Source organism: Manacus vitellinus, unplaced genomic scaffold (genome assembly GCF_001715985.3).
Source record: "Manacus vitellinus isolate BGI_N305 unplaced genomic scaffold, ASM171598v3 scaffold_2_pilon, whole genome shotgun sequence".
NCBI classification, from domain to species: domain Eukaryota; kingdom Metazoa; phylum Chordata; class Aves; order Passeriformes; family Pipridae; genus Manacus; species Manacus vitellinus.
In genome coordinates, this window is record NW_021940208.1 from 4,230,719 (window position 1) to 4,254,025 (window position 23,307).

The 23,307-nt window shown below is 38.0% G+C and overlaps 1 protein-coding gene across 2 annotated transcripts in view; it reads left to right on the forward strand.

Annotated features, from left to right (window-relative positions):
• The window catches only part of TMEM135 (transmembrane protein 135), a 172,764-nt gene that overhangs the window by 146,372 nt on the left and 3,085 nt on the right, over positions 1-23,307 (forward strand). For both annotated transcript variants that reach the window (XM_029960946.1, XM_029960947.1), the window contains 8 exons: positions 7,175-7,216; positions 8,921-9,067; positions 11,174-11,243; positions 15,977-16,144; positions 18,695-18,758; positions 19,467-19,543; positions 21,137-21,235; positions 22,350-22,417. In XM_029960946.1, the coding sequence (XP_029816806.1) occupies positions 7,175-7,216; positions 8,921-9,067; positions 11,174-11,243; positions 15,977-16,144; positions 18,695-18,758; positions 19,467-19,543; positions 21,137-21,235; positions 22,350-22,417 (735 nt within the window). The remainder of the gene's footprint in view (positions 1-7,174; positions 7,217-8,920; positions 9,068-11,173; positions 11,244-15,976; positions 16,145-18,694; positions 18,759-19,466; positions 19,544-21,136; positions 21,236-22,349; positions 22,418-23,307) is intronic.

Below are 23,307 nucleotides of genomic sequence, written 5' to 3' on the forward strand. Positions count from 1 at the left end.
ATCTGCACAGGTCACAAGTTGTGCCTCGTGATTCTATTGAGTCTTGGAGGAGGCAGCTTTCGGGGTGGTGGTGTGTTCTCTGCCTGTAGCTGTAGCTGGTTCTCCTGGAGTTATGTGGGGGCTCCTTTCTGACCCTTGGAGGGAGGTGGCTTTTCCATCAGTTTTTCCATCCCAGTCCTGTCAAAGTCAAGGAAAGAGGATAGTTATTCCTGCTCCTGCATCATCTGGGAAAAATTGGAATATGGACACATAGCATGAAGGAAGGCATTAGGTTTTATATTGGGGGAATGTTAAAGTTAACAGCAACTGGTGCATGGAACAGACTATTTTTGCTCTCAGCATTTCCAGGTGTCTTGATAGGATGATTTTTCAGTGTCTTTAAGAGATATTTCTATCTGGATGGATGGGCTGTAGCATACTTTGAAATACAGATATAGTTTTTGGGTTATCTTTCTGACATATGCAAGTTTTAATGTCTTTAATATGACACAAATAAAGGTGATTAGTTGAAATGGACGTAATTACAAAAGAGAAAGCAAAATAATCTTGTTGAATCCATGTTAGAGCAACCTGGCCATCAGGTGTCCCTGCCCATGGCAGGGAAGTTGGAACTAGATGATTTTAAAGGTCCCTTTCAATCCAAACCATTCTGTGATTCTGTGATTTGTTTTGACTAGGGTAGGGTTAATTTTCTTTCTAGTAGCTGGTAGTGCTTTGTTTTGGATTTAGGATTAAAACAGTGTTGATAGTTCAGGGATGTTTTCATTGTTGCTGAGCAGTGGTTACATAGCATCAAGGCCTTTTCTGCTTCTCACCCCACCCCAGCAGTGGGGAGGCTGGGTGTGCACAAGGAGTTGTGTGGCGACACAGCTGGGACAGCTGCCCAGAGGGATATTCTATACCATAAGGCATCGTGCTCAGCAGATAGACTGAAGGGGAAAGCTGAGCAGGGACTGCTGCCCAGGGACTGGTTGGGCATTGGTCAGTTGGTGCGTTGATCATTACTTGTTTTGTATATTCTAACCTATTATTATTTATAGTTATTGTTATTTCTTTCCATTCCTACCCTATTAAACTGTCTTTATCTCAACTCATGAATTTTACTTTCTCTTCCAATTCTCTCCCCCATCCCACTGTGGGGGAGTGAGTGAGCAGCTGTGTGGTGTGTAGCTGCCTGCCAGGTTAAACCACACCATCATCTATGAAGGAAGCTTCCTGTGTTTTGATCTCTTGTGCCTTGTGTAGATTTAGAAAGGAATCTCCTTTGTGTTTAGGTTCTACTCAGCTGCAAACAGTGGGTTTGATCCAGAGGAATTGCATCTAAATGCCTCTCTGTTTCCAAGTAGGGTGCTGCAATTTTAGATTTCATGCACTTTATTTCTGATAGAAAAATATATAATCAGAGTAGTTTTTCTTTTTAAGATAATGTGAAAGTCACGAGTAGTTTCTGAATTCAGAAGACTCTTGTATAACCATATCTACTGAGATATTTAGGATCCAGTTTCCCACAGATTTATCTTAATTAAGACCAAAATGTCTTTCTGCAGCCTTGTCATAAACCACTGACAGCTTGATGGATTTGGGCACTGTAATTAGCACAATAATCAAATTGTTCTTTGGTCACTGAGAAGAATCTAGATACTCTTCACATAGTTGGAAAGTTCACCACAACTAAATAATGACAAGTTAAAATAGATTTTTTTAGCCTGTGCAATCATAATTTTTAGAAATCAGATTTTCTACTTGAAAATGTGTGTTCTTGCACTGGGAATAATATTAGCAGTACACATTTCTGAACGACCTTTGCTTTCAGTTTCCTTTGTTTTATGAGATTTTACTGGATTAGCTCTTATTTTATATCCAGAAGTATTAAATACTTCATTTTAAAGTAATATTTTTCACATAGTTACAACACTGAGGAAGGTCTAGGTGGTTTGGAACTGTTCTTGGATCTCAGAGCCTTTTGGAACACTAGTATTTCCAAAATGTGATTTTATGTTGCAGTCATCATATAAACAAATTAGTCTCAAAAAAGCTTAGAACTGAGCTTGAACTAATTCTTTAATTTCTCTGATTCAGAATGATTATGTGTCTGAGTCTTGAATTTCTTTGTAATCCTGTTTTTCACTGGTGCTTGCTCCACATTTTCAATTTCATAGCCACAACCCACTTGATTAGAGTGGTGGGCAGTGTCAGACCATGAGGAGGTATGGAGAAAGTACTGATGAATTATTTTTTAAGAAAAAGAAATGAGCTTTTGAGAATAAAATTTAAAAGACAAGTGGGGGGAAATATGAAAGAGGACCTCGACTTGCAGGAAGAAAGGGCAAAAGAGAACATGGAAAAAGAAAGGAAATGGTTGCAAAAGATGTCTCAGAAAAATGACATCTGTTGCTATTGACTATTAACATCAGGGAGAGGATGAGGAATGAATCATTTAAGATCATGGAGTCCAACTGAAAAGCAGCCTCTCTAAGCATCTCTTCTCCAGAGATCAGCACAGATCACAAAGTAGTGTAGATAGCCTTTAATTCCTAAAAGCAAGGATTTAATAGCAAGGGGTGTAGCTGGCATGCCCAGACACAGTCACGTTTCATCACTATGATCCTCCCTTCTCCATAAAACAAGACACCTTAACTCGGAAATGTCCCCCTGACCACTTTTTACAGGCAGATGTTCTTGTGGCAATATGCCAACACATGTCCTGTGCTTGCAGTGTTTCCTTCTCATGTGGCCATAATGAGAGCTCTGCATGTAGGAGTTTCTAATTTACTCTTACCCTGAAGGATAACATAAGCAATATGTTGAGGATGTTGTTAAACATGGTATGTTGTTACTCCTGTAAACTGCTTTCTCCCTACAGATTCTATGGGTGAAAATTGACTTGTTCCCTCAGAAGGTTTCTTGTACAGTGTATATCAATAGGTCACAGAGAAAAGCTTCAGAAGAGCTATGACAAGACATACTAATTAAAAAAAAACAAAACATAATTGCTGGCATCCAGCCTTACAGTTCAGTGTGGGAAATTCTCCTTCCCATAGGATGGAGGGAGAGTAGAGTAAACTCATGTACAGCACCTCTTTACTTACACAAACGTAAATAATTGGAGTTGGTTCGTGTCTTGTTGGAAGTATAATTTGTATCAAGCCTTGACTCTATTCCACTTTTGCTGTTTTCTTTATGAAAAAATAAATGTGTGTGGTCGTAAGTTAAATTTATCTTATAAATATGCATGATTAAAATCGACCCTATTTACTCATGTGCCAGAATTGTCCCAGCTGGGGAATTTTTAAGAATCTAGATTTATTGCCTTGGCTCCTTGATTCTTCTGCTCCTTCGGCTCCAACCAGGGCTCTGGCCAAACACAAGCTGGAACAGAACAGAGCATTTCTGCTGTGTGATCAGGTACACAGCACCCAGCAGGGACAGCTGGCAAAAATCACTGGTGCTGCTGGCTTTGTACCAGGGACAAATTCCCCTTTGATGGGAAAATGTAACCAAATTATACACCATTTAAATTATTGCTTGCTGGGCAAAAAACGGTGTTGCCCTCCTGCAGCTTGGGGTTTGGTCCCTGGGACATCCAGGGTGGTGGGAAACATAGAATGGTAGCATGGTTTGATTTTGAAGGAACCTTAAAGATCATCTAGTTCCATCCCCTCTGTCATGGGGTTCCTTGGCACTAGACCAGGTTGCTGAAAGCCCCATCCAACCTGGCCTTGAACACTTCCAGGGATGGGGCATCCACAGCTTCTCTAAGCAACCTGTGCCAGTGCCTCACCACCCTCACAGTGAAGAATTTTTTCCAAATACCTAATCTAAATTTGCCCTCTTTCAGTGTGAGGTCATTCCCCATTATCCCATCACTCCATGCCCTTGTAGAAGGGTGAGCTACACTGAGTTTCTCTGATGGTATAGAATTCACCCATTATCTCAGACCTTCCAAGTTGAATAATACCATAAAAACAAGCTTATAATTCACTATTTAGATTTTTCCTGTCTCAGGGGTGTCTGCAGTGCTGGGCACATGTAACGCATTGTACTGGGCTCATTTGCAGCTTGAATGGCTCATGCAGGTCAGCAGCAGAGTGCAGGCTTTTTCACCCCTTGAGCAATGAAGCATTGAGCAAAAGTTATTATAACCAATTAGTGGTGGCATTATTATTACCAATTAGTGGCTGTATGAAGCAAATCATTAGTCTTGGTTAAGTTATTAGCAGCCAGGTGTTCATGAAACGTGGCATGTGCAGCCAACATTGTACCTCAGCGGTTGCCGTCGAGGCCAGTCACTGAATTTGTGATGCCTCTCTGCATGGGGGGTTGTCACCCCCCTGCCCACCCCCCCTGCATTGTGTTTGGAGTCGGTTTGTAGGATTTTCTTGGTCACTGCTGTGTTGTGTACCTAGTGAGTGAATAAATAAGGCCATTTCAATCTCTAGACCACTATTCTGAAACCTTAATAAGTCATGATGAAAGCCAAAAATTAGATTTCCAGTTTTGTTGTTGGTTGTTGCTTCATTTGTAAGAGCGAAGTGGTCATGCCAGAGCAGGAGAGTTACATTAGAAAATTATTTTTGATTGAAAGTATTGTTTTTCTAGGACGCCTGTTTATAAAACCCTTAATAAGCAATATTTCCACACACCCATTAGTTTTGTACGATGACTTTCCAGAAGACAGTTTAGACAGCAAGGAGCATTCATTGAATTCTATTTAAGAGCCTAAATTGCACTTTTATACTGTGTTAAAATTAAAAAAAGTAAGAAGCTAATGCGGAAAAATTATAATTGTATCTTTAGCATTAATTCCATATTGAATTATGTATTTAATTTTGGCTCATTTTGCAGGGATTTTCATAGCTGTAGCTCTAGAAATGTATAGAAAACTAATAAGTAAAGTAAGCATAGCTAATAAAATTCCAATACAGTGAATACTTATTGCACAGAGTTGACTGTAATCATGTAATTAGAATAGGCATTAGAAATATTTTTTTTCTTGGAGAAAAAAAGTGGGAGGTTAGAGTGCTATTTTCTCTTTTGGTGAGTTAGATGTCTTCTGATTTTCAGTATTAGTGAGGAAAGGATTTGATGGTTTCTTTGAGATATGTTTAAAGGAAATTAATTGTAGGGTAGCATTGGTCAGGGCGCTTCAAGCACAGCTGGGCAGGGACATCTGGTGGTGCACTAAAGGAATCGATGAACACTTGCAACTGGTAGTGCAGTTGCATTGGAATGATTAAGGAAAAACATCATTGTGGTCGTACTGTGATTACTTTTCTATTTCAATATTATTGTAGAAACACTTACGTGCATGTTTACATTTCAGTTTGTGTATGCTTTTAATTTACTGGAAAAGTAGGAACTAAGGCCCTATTCTTGAGCTGGCAGCTTTCAGGCATAATATGTTGGACACCCTTAACTCAAAGGGCATTTAACCTTCAGTTGGTTGTAGATCTAAAATCAAACTCATGAAACTGGACCGTGGTTCTGTGGATAGAGTGGGGTAGATGTTAACCCTGTGCATTTGGGCTCTCTTTGTAGTTCTGCTAGTGATTCACTGTGCTCTCTGGGCAAAGCTGATTTCATTTTTTTCACTTCATCACTCATCAGTTGTTTCAATCCATCTTTGATTCCATCTTTGTGTAAAAGTGCTATTATAGTGTTTCAGCTTCTGAATTGTACATATGGGCAAAGAAACATATAAAGTAAAATTATTGCATATCTTTGATTTCCCAGTTCTGTGTTAATTAAAGATATGGTGAGCAATTTTTGTTTGTATATGTTTACCTTGGACCCCTATTGATCATAAAAATGTGACCAGTATTTTAACTTCAGTCATTTTAAAGGAGGAACTCTTTGGGATTAATTTTCTGTTGCTGTGTGTAACTGTACCTGATACTTAGCACTGTGCACATGCTGACAAAACCAAGTCCTTGGAAACATATGTGTTGAAGGTCATACCCTTGGGAAGAGTTTCCCAGGAGTGTTTAATGCTGTGACATCTTACTAGCTCCGCAACAGGTGCTCCCCTGCCAGGACAAAGCAAGACTTTCTTCATTTGTGAACATCTTTTATCTCATTATGGTTTTTCTGCTGTTCGTGTGTATCCAGCCATTGCTAGTACGTGTTGGCCACTCATGATGCCTTCTGGGAGGTGGTGTCACCTGCTCTTGGGGCTGTGTGGGTACAGTATTTCCAGGGACAACGTGGTTTCTGTAGGTTTATCTCTATCTGCTTCTGTTTACAAAGCTTTTGCGACTGATGTCCTGTCTTCTCTTAGAGTAGGTGTGCACTTGAAATGATGATAAGTTACTAGTTTATTATTTCTGTATTGTATCAGGAATGCATTTTTATCATCATGTATTCTCCATGCAATTCTATAAGAAGAAAAGGGGAAAAAAGCATGAGTGTCTGCTCTTTGCTACCAACATGGTTTTTCAGGAGGAATCTGTAGCAGCTGCAGGCTTCAGTGCCTTTCATCATATCCTGGGCAGAAAAAAATCAATAACCTAGATCTTTCATAGCCAATTATGGGCTCTTCATTGGGGTCATTATTCACACAAGGAACCCTGTTAGTCAGTAAAGAAGGATATATATATATATATATATATATATAATCAAACTCAGAATCAGAGCAACCACTATATAATTGAAAAACTGGGACTTTCAGATTGAGAGCCTTCTTAAAGTAAGGAGCTGCAGAGATCAGCACTTTGCAAAGTAGAACAATTTATCTCAAAGTCAGAATAACTATTCCCTGCAGCCTTTCACAAGAGTGGGTATTTCATCGAGATCCAACCCTCCTTTCTCTCCTTGCAGTAAAATTTATATTTTGTAAAACTCCTCATGACTTCTTTTCCATAAAGCAACAGTTCTTTGTCATATTCTGTCATCACCCTCATGGTTCTGTCACCATCCTTTAAAAATTTCTCCGCTTGTAGTTTGGATAAAAGAGTGAAGCACTGGCATTTGATGCTATATCCTTTGTGTGAGAGCTGTCCCAGGGCTGTGGTGACAACTGTGAACTGAGAATAGCCACGGAGCTGTTGCAGATGTGCTGTTGTCTGTTAATGAAAAATTTGTGTTCATCCACAGCCCTTCTATGCAATATTTAATCTGAAAGACTTTGTAATGCAAGCAGCCCATTATAGAGAAAACTGTTGGTTTTATCTTTCAGATGCAAAGACGGCTTGAAAGGATTTACATACTCTGCACTAAAGTAAGTAAAGCTTCTGTGAGTCTGTAGCTTCAAGTCAAGATTTTGAGGAATCATGCATGGTGGCAGATGCACTGTAAGAAAAGAGTGTCCCTAAGAAGAAACGTACTGTCGTAAAACTTTTTCAGCTTCTGGGATATACAATATATTTTGGAGAAGACATATTCATAGAATCACTGAGGTTGGAAAAGACTTCTAAAATCATCAAATTCAACCATTAACCCAACACTGCCAGGTCCAACACTAAACCATGTCCTCAAGTGGCACATCTACACATCTTTTAAATATCTTCAGGGACAGTGACTCCACCATTTCCTGGGCAGCCTGTTCCAATGCCTGACAATCCTCTCAGTGAAGAAATTTTTCCTAATATCCAATTTAAACCTCCTCTGGCACAGCTTGAGGCCTTTTTGTCTTGTGTGCTGGCAAAAGAGGAATCCTTTTATATTTAGGACTGAGACATGCGATTGCATATTTTTAAAGGAACATTAATCTTCTGTCTTTCTAAAACTGGGATTCTTGATAACCTATATTTTCCTGGAAGCAAATGACTGCTGTGTTTTGACCTGGAGGTTATTTACTGCATTACAAAATGTTTAATAAATGCAACGATAGTTCTGTACTCAACATGCAAGTAAAGCATGGGTATGTGTCATATTTCTTTGTGATATCGTCAGCATGCAGTAAACCTTGTGTCTGCCATTGTGGTCCAGCCTCTCCTAGAATTTGCTTTGCTATGGGACCCTCTGGTGTTAGTCACTAGTGTGTTATACAGAGTTTCCCTATCTTTGTGCCTTGCATGTTATCACTCAAGACAGCCCAGTGCATGGAGGGTAGCAACCCACTGGTGAGGAAAAGAGCTGAAGTCAAGCAAAAGAGATTTGCATTGTTGGTTTAGGAAATATTTTACAGAGCTTACAGCCATGGAATATGATAGAAGGTCCCAATAGTAAATTATTCAATTTATAGTCAGAAATATGGACATGAAACACTCCTGTGACAACATGCAGAGACAATGCTTTCTGAAATCACCAATTCACAGTGACATGTTGAATTACAAAGGTTTTATACCTTCATCACTCTCAGCAAGACTACCATGGTACAGTGTAACTTGGATTATAGTGCAGAGTGCTAGGAAACATCTTACCATTGTGTCCTGCATTGCCCTTCATACACAGTAATTCTACGCCTGAGATGAACCAATATATTGACAACATCAACTTCTGAGTGAAGAAAGAAGTCTGAAGATGAAGCCAAGGAAAACAAAGTTGGTGCTCTTGGTGGGAGCGAAAACATTTTGAAGATTTTGTAAAACAGATATTTTATAAAAATATTATAGTAATTATCAACCATTATGTAACCCTATTTTGCTGGAGATAATTGAGATATTTCATGTGCCTTTTAATGTTCTTATTTAGTGTTCTTCTTTTGTCTGAGAGATGGACTTCCTTACTAATGTTTTTGTTCCTAGTTTTAAAAAATTCCTGGCAGCAATTGTGTCCATTAGCTGAAGGTTTAAATATATGTTGGTGGACTGATCTTTTCAAAGAGGTGTGGGGTTTGGCAGCTGTATAGGATGAGTTTTTACTGACCTAGGAGTAACTTCAAGCTTTTCTTAAAGACTTTGAGACTTATACAGGACTTGATATATTTTTTTAGTTATTTAGGTAATTGTTTTGTTCTGTTTTTTTTTTCTTTTTCTTTCAGGTTCATTGTAGGGAAAGAAGAAATCCCCACTCACTCTTTTTCACCCGAAGCAGCGTTTTCAAAAACAGATAGAAAAATCAAGCATTGTGAAAAACTATCACAGCCAATGAACATACTGGCTCTAACAAAAAAGCTCATGGACAAAGTGTGAGTCAAAGTAAACAAAAGAAAAACAAAACAAAATGAATCATTGTTGCATGGTGCATTTCAATGTCTTGTTACGTTGTATTTAATAATGCTTTATAATACTTTCGCTTTGCCTTTAAGTGTTTTTCTATTTAATTTTTCACTGGGTAGCTGGCAGTGGCAAATGATGAATTCCAGTGAAAGCAAAACTTACGACCTGTATGTCATAGCTATGACTTGCAATGTGCAGTTGTCTTAAGGAGAGTAAATTCAGTCAATGCTGAATGCAGGCTGGTAGTTGCTTTTTCTAGTTTTCAGCAAAACCAGTTCATGGCATGGTTCTGCTGGAGCTAGTGATGATATTAAGGAGAGAAATTACACAGCAGCAGACCTTACTGATGTCACCCTAAGTGACCGTAACATTGTCTTTTGGGGGACCTACATCCCTGTGTGGCATAAAGGAGAACTACCTAAAAATAGGATTAGTGGCACATGGGCTGCCTCCACTGTCAGGAGATAGGAAATTGAGAAGCAAAGAGTGAGTTTAAAACTGTTTTGCACAAGGTCAGATCTAGACATCTGAAGTTAGGCAAGGTAGGTTCCCTCCCTGTCTACAGTATCCAATTTATTGTCCTTTAGTATAAGCTTAAAGAAGTGACAGCAGATAGCTTTTCATCTACCACAAGGAGTAGGGAAGATGGAGAGAAAAATGGACTAGATGTGTGTTCACACCACACTTATGAATCTTCACTTCCATTGACCTCTTCAGGAGCAGTTTTATGACCAGTTCTCTATCTGCTGACATGCAGGAGAGAGTCTTCCAAGCACAGTGTGTCCTCAGAGTAGTGGCTTATCTTACTTGCTCAGTTGATGAACAAAAATGAAGTGACCCCCATCATATGGCAGCTTTGTATATTTGCTGTAGGTTTTAGTTGAAAAATATGAGGGAAGTCAGCAGTGCCTTTTCAGGCGTGACTGTATTAGACAACAAAAGACTTAACAAGGAAGAGGCAGCTCCAGCCATGTGCAGATTCTTTTAGCTGAGTTGCTTATGTCTATTTTGTCTTAAATACCTCTTTTTCAGTTTGCTGGAGATAGTTCATAGCTTTTCCACTGTTCATTAAATACAAGGATTGAGGGATTATAGGTGAAGAAGAGCATATTTTCTTTAGGGTTTTGAAATTCCCAACTCAGACATGCAAAAAACTTGCAGTTTTCAGTTCCAGTGCTCTTAGAGGTTTCTCTTCCATATGGTTCTTTTCAGTATAATTGAGTCTAAATGCCTGTAACCTGAGCACATTCTCATTACAATTTTTGCTGCATAAACTGACCTCACAGATGATTTATGGCCATTAGACTTTATAGTACACAATTCAGAACTTCCAAGATATTTGACACAGTATATAAATTGTGTAATTTATTTTACATTAAAGCTAAAATACTTGGATATAGCAAAATATAATGTTCAGACCAGGTATGACATTACTTCTTTTAATGCTACGTAATACAGGCCTAGAAACTGTATAATCCACACATCCCAACATCCCGAGCAAGTCTCTTTTAAATGCTCAAGGTCAAATTCTCAGTCCAAAGGAGGAGCTACATAAAAATCCACATTGTAGAAGAAAGAGCCAAAAAGTGAAAGGCTTGTGATTGAGAGAAGTCTCACAGGGTATCTATGTGTGTTTTTATGTTCTGCATTGCCCTTCAGTGAACCTTACAATGGTATGAAAGATGTAAGGATGCAGTAACAGATGCTTGGTCACATATCCTTCTAGAACCCTGGAGCAGAGACAAACTGGGAAAGGCCATGTCACTTCTCCTTGTTGACCACAGCAGAAAATCTGTCCTTTAATTTAGCATTTAATGTGTAGCATGGCAAGAGATTGGATCCAAATAAGTGTGCAGACACCTTTTCTTGGTATGCAACTAAAGTATTGTTAGTTTTTATTGTCCTTTTATGGCATCATAAAAGTTCACAGTGCCCTTCAGTGGGGTAATGGGGAGAATGAGCACTGGGCAAATAGCACTGTATGTATTTTTAGGCAAGAAAAATTTATGAATTCTCCTGTCACTTATGCTGAAAACAGCTATGAGTTAATACGTGTTTCATTATGCTTTTTGCAGGTGCAAACATGGCCCGAGGCATAGATGCTGTAAACACTATGGAGATAATTGCATCTCATACTGTATTAAAGTAAGTGCAGAAAAAATTCGATTGACAAACTCTGGCAAGGACAGGGTAAAAGTCTGTAGTCAGGAAAAGCATGTGCTTAGGAAGTGAGAAAGGAGCCTGTTACTCATTCTTCTTCTGTTGAAAATGTGACAAGCCTGAAAACAGATTTTCTCAATTTAGGATGAGGTGGTGGTGGGGGTTAAAGTTCTCTGGTCTTTCAGATTAGCTGTAGTGAATGAGTAACATAAAATGTGTGGGAAAAAATGGACTAGTAAGCAAGGCTCTTGTTTAACTATGTGATGCACTTCACGGCTGAGCCCACTTGTGACTCCCCCCTAAATAAAGCACCTGGAATGTGCTGCTGTGGCAGGCGGCCCCCATTCACGTGCAGCTGCGCAGCTCTGGCACGTCGCTGCCGGGCACTGGGCTCGTTCCCCCAGTCATTTATTTTAAGGGTTTGGGGTAACGAGAGATTGGTCACAGTTGCTGCACCCAGGAAGAGCTGTTTATCTCTGGTGGTATAATTCATCCTCCATTATTAATGTGATCAGCGCATTTTTTTTCAGAGGAGCGCTGTGCAGAGATTTGCCTTGGCTGACATCGGTTTGGCACAGGTGGTACCACCTGCTATGCCTGTTTTAGGAGTTGGTAAGACTCCAGACAATCTCAATCACTTAATAGTTGACCTGTTTTTATATAGGGAGCAGCAAAAATGGATTTGAGTATTTTCAGATGCTTTTGACATATATTACTTTCAAAAATAACTCTTTTAAATTAAAATTTTGTATACAATTAATGTTATCTCAGAAACGCCATGCTTAAATTTAGCATCAGAATAGATGTAGTACAACATGTATTCATGTGTGTTTAACAACATCATGATTTTTTGTTGTGTTAACACTCTTTTTATACTGCAGTGTGTTGGCATACCATGGTGTGACATGGATATAAGTTGTGCTGGAGTTGATAGAATTTGAGATGGTGCTTAACATTCTGCTGAATTCTGATGAGAATATTCAGTAGAACAGTCATGAATAGTTCAGGATAGTTATGTCACTTTTCTGTTGTAGGTATGACATATATTTAACAGACCCAGAATAAAATTACAGTTTTACAACCTGTCATCACTGTCTAAGTCCATTTAATGTTTCATTCATGGGCTCTTTTCTTCAAGGCATAACATCTTTGGGGACACAGACTTCCCATTTGCTTTGTGCTTGTTCAGTACCTTGCCCAGTATGTTTGCTGTTCAGTGCTTCCTGGCCCATTTTGTCTCCCATCTCTTGAATGCTTATGTTTGGTCAGGTCAGAATCCTCTGGGGAGCAAACATTCCTGTGCCTCCATCTGCAGGGTACTCTGTTTTCCCCATAGATGTCAAGTGTCTGGCCTTCAGAATCAATGTCCAAGACTGCAATGAATGTTATATTCAAAACAAAGATTAAAATTAAGCAGGAGTGATTTTATGCAAATTTGATATGCTGAATGTCCAGATCTCTGCTGATGGTAGCATCTCCTGGTGTGCATCTGTTTTTTCATGGTGCTTCACTATAACTTCAGTCTGCTGCGCTTATTTACATAGTAAAAGTACTGTCTTTCATTACTTAGGCATGTTTTAGAGTAATTAATTCTTAACTACAGTTAGTCCAGACTTGCTTTCATAGCTTTTTATTATTATGACACAAAACCCTTATACATCTTGTGCTGCATGCTTAGCATTCAAATCTGTAAGTACTACCATAACATTATATTATTTTACAAGCACAGTTAGAGCAAACAACTAAGGATTTTTGTTAGTGCTCATCATGGAATGGATGCCTCTTCTCTGTGGAAAACTCATAGTCTGCTGGAAGAATGTGTGTGAGACTTTGTGGGTAAAGAGGTGATTTGACCATTATGGAATATAATAAGCTTGAAATGGCTTTAAAATGGAGTTGGTCTTGTTGAATTACTCTAGTTGAGAGCCCCAAATTTGATTTCAGTTTGTGAGTTTCTTAAATTATAGTAGACCAGCCCCACACTGCTCTCTCTGTCCTTTCTTAGGTGAGGGGGGAGACATGTTAATGATTAAAAGAACATGGGAGCAGGGCAGAAAGTGGATATTCAGGAGTACTCTTCCTCTTCATATTTAAATGTCCATTAGCTAGTTGACATCATCCATAATAGCTTTTATGTAACATTCAGTAGTGATGTACCACCTGAGTTCATTTACTTCCCTTCAAACTAAATACTTAAAAAGCTTTGGGTTTGCAAATGTCTAAAAAAAGCTGCTAGAAGCAGTCAAACAATATTTTTCCTTCTTTGGATTCCACTCAATTACAGTGAGGAGACATTAGCCAGCAGTAGAAGTCCAGTTGTCCATTTTTTTTGCTGGTGCTGCAGATGGGACCGGATAACCCTCCCAACTTACTAATAACTAGAGTAACCACAAAATAGGTCATAGAATAATGGAATGGTTTGGGTTGGAAGGGACCTTAAAGATCATCTCGTTCCAACCCCCCTTGCCATGGATAGGGACATCTTGCACTAGACTAGGTTACTCAAAGCCCCATCCAACCTGACCTTGAGCAGTTCCAGGGATGCCACAACTTCTCTGACATTACTTTCTGATGATTGCAGTCTCAGTGTTCTGTCTCTTGAAGGAACATGGGCTGCTGTATACCCAGAATAAATATTAATTATCTTAATTAATTTTAAATACCTTAACTAGTTCCTAATGTATTACAACAGGTTGTCTGAGGTTTTGGTATGTTACTGAACTCTCTTTATGTGCACACATGCTTTTTTGAATTTGAGTTAAAGCCAATACCTCGACTGTATTATTAAGAAATTTGTTTCTCAAAAGCAGAAAAAAAGTTTTATTCAACAGTATTGGAGATATGACGTTACACTGTGCTGCTACTTCTGGCTGATTTGATTTCCAACTCAAAATCTCTGTTGAGAAATGGCTCTTAGCAGAGTTTCCTTTTCTCACTTATGTTTATTATAGAGTCCTGCCTATGCTTTCCTATATTCTACCTCCATTCTTCTTTGAGGCCTTCTTATGGAAGGCGAAAGTTACAATATAGTACATTAATTATAAGATATAATACTTCCTGTGACTCTGAAACAAACATCAGTAAGTGTGATACCTGGTAGATGTAATGAGCTAAATAGATAGATTTTGTGCAATACTCACTGCTTTGTGCTCATCAACACTAAACCTCATGGTTCAGTTCAGCACTTGTAAGTTGGCTACTAATAGAAATAAAATCAGGGATACATTTGAGTGTTTTCAGTTGAAATTTAGATGTTTCCTCACCTTTCCTGGGTAAAAATGTCATAAATAGCATTCTGTTGTTTGTGGTTTTGTTTTGGGTTTTGTTCATAACTACTGGGTTTAGGACTTTGTTTTTGTATAATGTATCTGGCATCATAATTATGCCTTTCTTTGGAAGATGAGAGCTATGTACTATGCCACGGGGTACCTCTTCATTTTAGGTGCAAATATATGTTCATCTTAACTGTGATATTTTAACTACACGAAATTCACAGCACATTTACACCTCTGCCTATCTCACATATCTTTTGTTAGGCATTTTCATTACAGAATGAGCTGTGCAATATGTGCAATTTACGTAACTTTAAGAGTAGTAGATGAAGGAATGGAAATTTTTCCTTCAAAAAAAAGTGCTACTGGATTATTGGATGACAGAATGTATTTTCTTTCACTTGATTCTCATAAACCACTTTTTGAATACCACAGAGAGTAATTGCTTCAGGAAGAGTTTATTACTAGATGTTTAACCACAATAAAAATTTTTGAGCTTTATGATGTATTATGAAGTTCTGCAGGAGGTAAAAATAGTGTGAGTTTCTGAGCCTGAAAAGTTGCTCAGACCCTCTGCCAGTTGTACCTGTCACTGGAATTCTGGTTTTGTCACTGGAATTGAATAAGGTACCTGCCTTATTTGCCAATGGTGAGTGCACAGGTAGTTTTCATGCAAGGCATCTTCCAACCCAAAACTAGATTTTATTCAGAATTAATAGAAAAGTTCAGCCATAGGGTAAGAATAATGATAGGAAGCATTGGAGGAAGTTATAAGAGAAACTAGGGGGAATAATATGGAAAGAAAAAGTCAGTGTGGTTTTGTGAAAAGGTAAGAAAAAGCAGATCTGTATCCAAGGTGGAGTGGTAAGTAAATTCATTGGAACCCATGTTATCCTTTCTTAGCAGCTCTGCACATAAACTCCCAGTTTTACCCTTTCCCTTTCTGCAGGCAAGGAAAGTCTGTGCCAAGCCACCAGGGTTAATTTCTAATTCTCACACTTTCTGAAATTTATTTTTGGTGGACTTTCTCCTCCTTAGCGTTTTCTCCAGACATTTGAGTGTATAAGTGCTCTTTTTTTCCACCGCATTGCTTTCCTCTATAAACACATTTGTGGTTAAAAGCTGGTCAGTAATCTGGAAATGAAGTCATCAGAATTATTTCAAAGAACAGAATTTTGGAGTAGAAGAGAAAAAGAGTTTCTCCCTTGAGGCCTTTCAGAAATCCATCGAAATTAAAGAGGAGTCAATTGTCTGTGATTTCATTGCTTTTGCTATTTTACAGGGGAACGAGGAATGGGGAAGCATTTATGCATTTTTACATATTCTCTGCAGAGTGGGTTTTAAATGGCTCGATGTCAAAAACAAGTCTTTCTATAGATGCTTTTGCTTTTCCTTTTTTCTGAATTTATGGTTTCTTACCACAAAATCTTTCTTTCTTTTCTCTAGGGCTTCATTAGGATGTTTAGCATTGGTTACCTGATCCAGTGTTGCCTTCGGATTCCTTCCACCTTCCGGCATCTGTTTACACAACCATCACGGCTATTTTCCCTCTTCTACAACAAGGAAAATTTCCAGCTTGGAGCTTTTTTGGGATCTTTCGTCAGTATATACAAAGTAAGTGTGTAGCATACAGAAATGATAAATGCCATGGTTTTTATTTCACTTTTCAGAATATCACAAAGAGCTAAAAATTCCAGCTGCTTGACAGTACTGATGCTGTTTGCTACAGCATGTGACTGACAAATTCTATGCTATTGCAATAATCAAATTGTAAACAGAAAACTAGTCTTCCATATCCTGTTTTTTTTTCTATCATTTCCAGATAAACCAGATGGATTTTGCAGTGTTGTTTCAAGATCAGGTGACAGGGAGTACTTCAGAGAAAGTGCATTCAGATTTCAAAGAGAATTGCTGGTACACAAAAGCATTTTAGTGCAGACACAAGTAGTGACTGCAGTAGCGGCAGTGTTGCCAGAGAGAAGCCATTTGCAGATTTTGTTGGCTCAAATATCTGGAATTCTTATTTGACACTAAATAGCAGGAAATTGCAGAACATACAATGCGTAGTGAGGAGACATTGCACTTACAGCTTGGAAGTCTGCCCTTCTACACTATTATAAGATGACAGATTGTGAACTGATATGTATTCATACATTATTGTTGGAATTAATCTAATTATGTTTATTTATGCCAAAAGAGAAGATGGCAAGGCACATGCCCTAAGGCAGAATACATTGCATAGTGCAGTGCTGAAGTGGCTTTTGGACTCTTATATTCTTAATCACACTTGCAATTTTTCACCTGCTACTTTATTCACACTGCAAAGTTATGATCATTCTGTATTATTAAAGGTAAATACAAGAATTTATAAGGTTCCAGAGTTTAAAATTTTTGATGGCAAAATGCAAATAGGCTGTCTGAAGTTTATTTGAAAATTAAATTTTTGCTCAAACTTTAAGAACAGAACCTTTAGAGAAAAAAAACCTTAAATTGGAAAAACTGAAAAGACTTTGGTGTTTTTAAAAGCTCTTTGCTAAGTGTAATTTAGTCTTACAGATGCTCATTTTATGAGGGTGACCTACTCTTACTTTTATTTACTATTTATTAATTACTGGCACTGGCGAGGCCACACTTCAAATCCTGTGTTTGATTTTGGACCCATCACTACAAGAAAGACATTGAGGTGCTGGACCATGTCCAGAGAAGGGCTGGTGAAGGCTCTGGAGCACAAGTCTTATGGGGAGTGGCTGAGGAAACTGGGGGTGTTTAGTCTGGCGAAAAGGAGGCTCAAGGAGGACCTTCTCACTCTCAACAACTACCTGAAAGGAGGTTTTATCCAGAGAGGGGTCATCCACTTCTCCCAAATAACAAGTGACGGGACAAGAGGAAATGGCCTCAAGTTGTCCAGGGGAGTTTTAGATTGGATAGTAGGAAATCTTTCTTCATTGCAAGCATTGTCAAGCACTGGAACAGGCTGCCCAGGGAAGTGATGGAATCTCCACCCCTAAAGCTGTTCAAAAGGTGTGTGAATGTGGCTCTTGGGAACATGGTTTAGTGGTGGACTTGGTGGGTGCTGAGTTAACAGTTGGACTTGATGATCTTAAATGACCTTTGCAGGCTAATGGTCCTATGAGTCTATGATTCTACTATATGTTATTGATTGCATTTCATAACTTACACAGATCTGGGTTGCATTATATTTTTTTTTCTAAATTGAGATAAGCATGTAGGCCAGCAGAGATTCTATTCACTCAAAAAAAATTGGACCACAGACAAAAAAAAGGGAAATGCGTGGGGCATTTTGAATCTGAAGGAATATGCAGTTCTAATTTTTTTAGGTTAATATGTTTTTGTGGTTCCAGAATTTATTGGATGTATGGAAAAATCTCAAGGGGTTTGGTGTGTAATTGAAAGCAGCCTTTATCATGGGAAAGAGTCTAGGCAGCTACAGCAAATGAAGATGATGTGAATTCAAGATTAGCTTTGGTATTAGATTGGTATTCAAATTAGATTGATCTGCTCTCTGATTTTGAAAAAAATGATAGTGGTAATCTGTAAATTAAAACACTGAAATATTTTGGGTACAGTGTCCAACTCTCTGACTTTAGTATCACCAGTGCTTTTAAAGATTGTTCTTTGGTTGTGTTGATGTCTTGTGTTTTTGTTGATGTAATTCAATGTTTCTTGATGTGGTAAAGAGGATTACTGAATCAGACAGAACATGTCCCAGTAATGAAAGTTTCTACAGCTCTTAAGAGATTTACAATTGTGATTTTACATTTCTCTTACAAACCTCTTACAATGGGAAAGTTTGCTGCCTCCATGTCAATTAAATTCCCTTCTATTATAGCAGTCTTATCAAGTAGGAGAATACATTATCCATGGAACTGTTCAAAGCCAGGCTGAATGGGGCCCTGAGCAATCTGATCTAGTGGAAGGTGTTCCTGCCCATGGCAGGGGGGTTTGGAACAAGATGATCTTTAAGGTTCCTTCCAACCCAAACCACTCCATGACGCTATGATTATGGATATTATCACACTACACTCTTATCACGCTACACTCTTAATTCATACTGTGTGCTGTATCACTAGCTTATAGAGTTATATCTCCAGTCTGTGTGTTATGAATGTTATGGGGCTAATCCTGCTTTCTTTTCACCTACAGGGCACAAGTTGCTTCCTGCGCTGGGTCCGGAACCTAGATGATGAGCTTCATGCACTTGTAGCTGGTGAGTCCATGAAAAGCAGTTTATTTTGCCTGTGTTGGGACTCTGCAAATACTCATCTTGTCTGTCCTCCCATTCCCCTTTTCAGACTTCTGTGCTGAAAATAGGACTGTGTACATCATGATTGTGTCAAAGTGACAGTGATGTTTCAAGTAGCTTCAAAGAAAGGGTTGCAATTAAAATTGTAAGGCAAATTCAGTCAAATGGTGTGGGGTTTATGGTCAACTCTAGGAACAGTATGTCACTGTGTGCCCAAATATAGACATGTCCTTTAATTTTCAACTGTAGAGATGTGAGAGAGATGTGAGAGATGTGAGGTGCAAATAGTAATTCTTCCATATGTGACAGAATGCACATTGGAAATTATGGGCTCCACTGGGTCCAAAGAAGAACCCTTTTGCCATGAAATTTCTGTGGTGGTGCAGGCCCTTCCCTGCTGTTTGTGCATCTGTCACGTGTTGGAACCTCAGAGGTCTCTTATTCCAAAAAGAAGAGAGAAGTTTGATACCATGCTCCTGAGCACTGAAGTACAGATTTGTTTCAGAGTTTCAAAACTTTTTAATGACACAAACCATATTTGGACAGGCAGCACAGGAAGGTCACTGAGCTGTGTTGTAGCAACAGAAATAAATAGTCTTGTGCAGTGTGTGTTGGGCTGACATACCGCAACAGCAACACAAGTAACAGTGCTTTTTTTTCTAATTGTTACAGGGTGTCTAGCAGGGATTTCTATGATGTTTTACAAAAGTACAACTATCTCTATGTATCTGGTGTCCAAATTAGTAGAGGTAAGTTATTATCCTTGTAACAGAGGTCTTCATCTATTTTCTCAAGGCAGAAAAAAGGAAATGAACTTTGTAGGCTTTGTCTGGCAATTCCAGTAAAATACAAAGCTGTGTGGTGACGGTGTGTTTCAGTACCTGATGTGTGCCAAGAGGCATTGCTGCCATGGGGTCTCTTTCTTATATTCTTTTCTCTGACTCATTTTAAAAGTCCTTTATCCACTGGTCTCCATGTATATTCTCCATGAATTTTCTTAATCTCCTGATAACCCTTTGCTTTGTAGCTTTTGCATATTTTTTAAATCTGAAAGTTCCAAGAATGTCTGTTCTGCCAGAAACATAAATCAGACCTAGTCCTTAATTGCAGATTTATTGCCAAAAGCTACAGCTTAACTTCCTGCCTTTGTTCCCTAATTTTGGCATTCAGCAGTTTATGATAACTCAAAATGGCTTAGATTTTAGTCTATAGCTGGAGTTGTTTTTTCAGTGTGCTTCAACTGATTGAATTCCCAGCTTTGGAATGAACTTTGTTCTAATTACTAATCTTCAAGCTTGAATTATTTCTGTGAACTTGTTAAAATTAGGAACCCAGGACAAAAAAGAAGTTATAGGGTTTGGATATCGTAATTATAATTTGCTAACCAGCGTTTGATTTCTTACTGTGATTTTTCCATAAGATCAAGACTTAGTCATGATTATTCCCCAAACAGCACCACTGGAATCAGTTGAGAATGTTCTCTTACTATGCATCATCCTGAATCACATATTCCGGCAGACCTTGAGGGCCTCGTTCCCTAGTGATATTTATCCACCTCCATTACCAGAGCAGAGTTCACTTAAAAGAACATAAATAGAAGGAACTTTTTTTTTGTTATGCATAAAATTAAACATAAAAATGGAAGATACTCTCTGTTTATTCCTGCTCCTTGTTATCCTAGACAAAGCTCTGAAGGTAGTTCAGATATTGGTGATATAAAAAGAATTCTGAGTTATCCATATTGACTTTTAGAATACCAGTTGTAAAAAAAAATATTATCTTGTATTGCTCATGGTTTTCTCTGGACTTTGAGACATCGTGGCTACAACGAAATGAGGAAAGTGCTGTGTGTTGTTTCTTTCCTTTTTTTTTTAAACTACTTTTATCATCTTATGCAAGCCAAGGGTAACTGACCAAAGAGGCGTGTGCTGCTTTGCAAGGTCAAGCTGTGCTCAGGAAAATAAACTTTACATGTTTTCTCAGAAAGTAAAGTATGTGATTTCAAGCTGTTTAAGAACAGTGAATATTCACTTTGTTGGAATAGTTATAGCATTGTTCTTTTGCTTTTTTAAAATGAAGAATTTAATAGAGGAAACTTTCCCTTTTTTGTCTTTAGGATCTCTAACACCCAAGCTGTTGCTAGTCCTGTTCTATGCATTAATAGCTTCTTATTAGATTGATCTTGGATAACTTCTATAAGTTATCTCAATCAGTTTCACATTTGTGGACATATAAAAAATATATCGGCATAGTTAATAATGTTGACTTTTTTTTTGAAATTGTGAAATGAAAAGTAAAAAGTTACTTTTGTTTTATTCAGCATTTTTTGTCTATTTTTATAGACTATATACTTTAAAGGCATTGAAGCAGGGAAGGTTCCCTATTTTCCTCATGCAGACAGCATCATCTATGCCATTTCTACATCGATATGCTTTCAGGCAGTAAGTATGTCATTCTCTAACAGAAAATCAAGTTCTTTAAGTCAAAAGTTGAATGAAATGAGGAGCACAGGAACACGGTTATATAGAAAAGATGGTGTGATTGCAGCAAAATGCTGTGAATCGGGGCTCCTGCATCCTGTTTTTGAGTGTCACTGTGGAAAGGTCATTTCTGGGACTCAATTTCTCATATGCTTATAGCTGAATATGTTATACAAAGCATTGAATTCTTTGGAAAGGATCTTAAAATGCATTGACCCAGAAGATGAAAATACACGTATAGACTTTCATAAGCACATGAAAGGACAGTTTCTCAAGGCAAACAATACAATAGAGTATTTTATGGGTTTTTAGATCGACTGAAAGCTTTGACTTTCAGCTGACTTGAATTAATTGAAGTTATTGAATTAATTGCCTAGTTGAAAAAAAATCTGCAAAAAAATAGTAAAAAAACCTGAAGTTTTACATTTGAAACAAGCTTTTGCACTTCTGAAGTCAGTTCCATGCCTGTATCCTCAGTCCTTTTATCCTCTGCATCATCTGGAAAAGCAACTTTTCAGTGGTACACAAATTGCTATTCTATTTCTGCTGAAACATCCCACTGCATGTTTTCTGGACCTCCATAACTATCTGTATATGTATTTTCTTAGGTATCTATGCCGAGACGTTTGTTATTCACTATATTCATAAGTGACATGGAAAAATAATGGAACGGAGAGAAGACAAGGATTTTGGTTATAAGACATTATTTAAGATAATGTAACGTTGAATATAAATATGACTACAGGAAATGGTAGATCACAAAATGCAGAGTAGGTAGGGTACAAAGTAGCAGGTAAATTTTGCATCTACAAGTGCAAAATCATGTATATAAGACTGATGATTGCTGTTGCTTTCTCTGCAATGAGATGTAATTAAATTGCCACCACCTGTAAATGGTACTCTTCTGGGAATATCAGTCTGTGCTGGTGGAGGTCACACAGAGCATTGAATTCAGCAGAAAGCAGTAAAAGTTATTTCCACAGAAATCCTTTTGGTAGTTTTGGCAACATAATGTAGCAGACAAAGCTCTTGCCTGATGCTGTCAACTGTCTCTGATAGAATCCTCTCCTTGCAGGCTGTCATGGAAGTTCAGAACCTGAGACCTTCATACTGGAAATTTCTTTTACGACTAACAAAGGGCAGGTGTGTAATCAGGGGGGTGTTATGGCTTGTCTAAACATGTCATTGATCACATTTAGCTTTCTGTGTCATTCACTGTCAACAGCAGAGCCATAGAAGTACATAAGGGCTAATTTCCTGAGGATTTACTTCGCTTTTCAAATGGTTTCCACTACACTTTAAGTTTTTTGCTGCTGAAGCAACATTGCTGGGTTTAATCTAATGACAGGAGTAAAGACTTAAATCTTGTGAAGACTTTCAGCAGATAAGTGTTTTAATTGAAGCCTTTTTTATCTCTAATTCACTCGGAGGGTGGAATGCTTTCAGATTTCAGTGGAATATGAAGAATCCAGTAAACAACTATACATGTTGAAGAAATCACTCACTATGTGCAGTGATCAACAACATGGAATTACTCTGTTTAAAAGCATTACTGGAAATGTTGGAATGTCTCTTAAGAATACTTTAAAGTTTCAGTAGTTTTTTATAGGACATCTGTTTCAGTTGGAAAAGGATTATTTTTTTTCCTCCCTGGAAAAATGAAAAATTGAAAAATGAAAAATTTTCACTGATCATAATCATAAATTTACACTTTAATATCTTAACTGGATATTTTGTCTATTATTTGCTGCAGGGATCTAAAAAGTTTTCTTTTTAAAATAGATTTTCCTGTAACTGATTTATAAAAATACAGTTTAGTGAAGTGTACACTGTTATACTGGTGCAGCATGTGGTGGAAACATCTTGATCTTAATGGCATCCAGATCTTGATGTAGATCAGTTTATGAATGGGAATGTAAAAGGTAACATTTGTTGTGACAGCAAACTCACTGGACTATAAAAATAGAAGTGAAATTAGAGGCCAATCCCTGGGCCATGTTGAACCTACACTCCCCATGGCACAGTACACACAC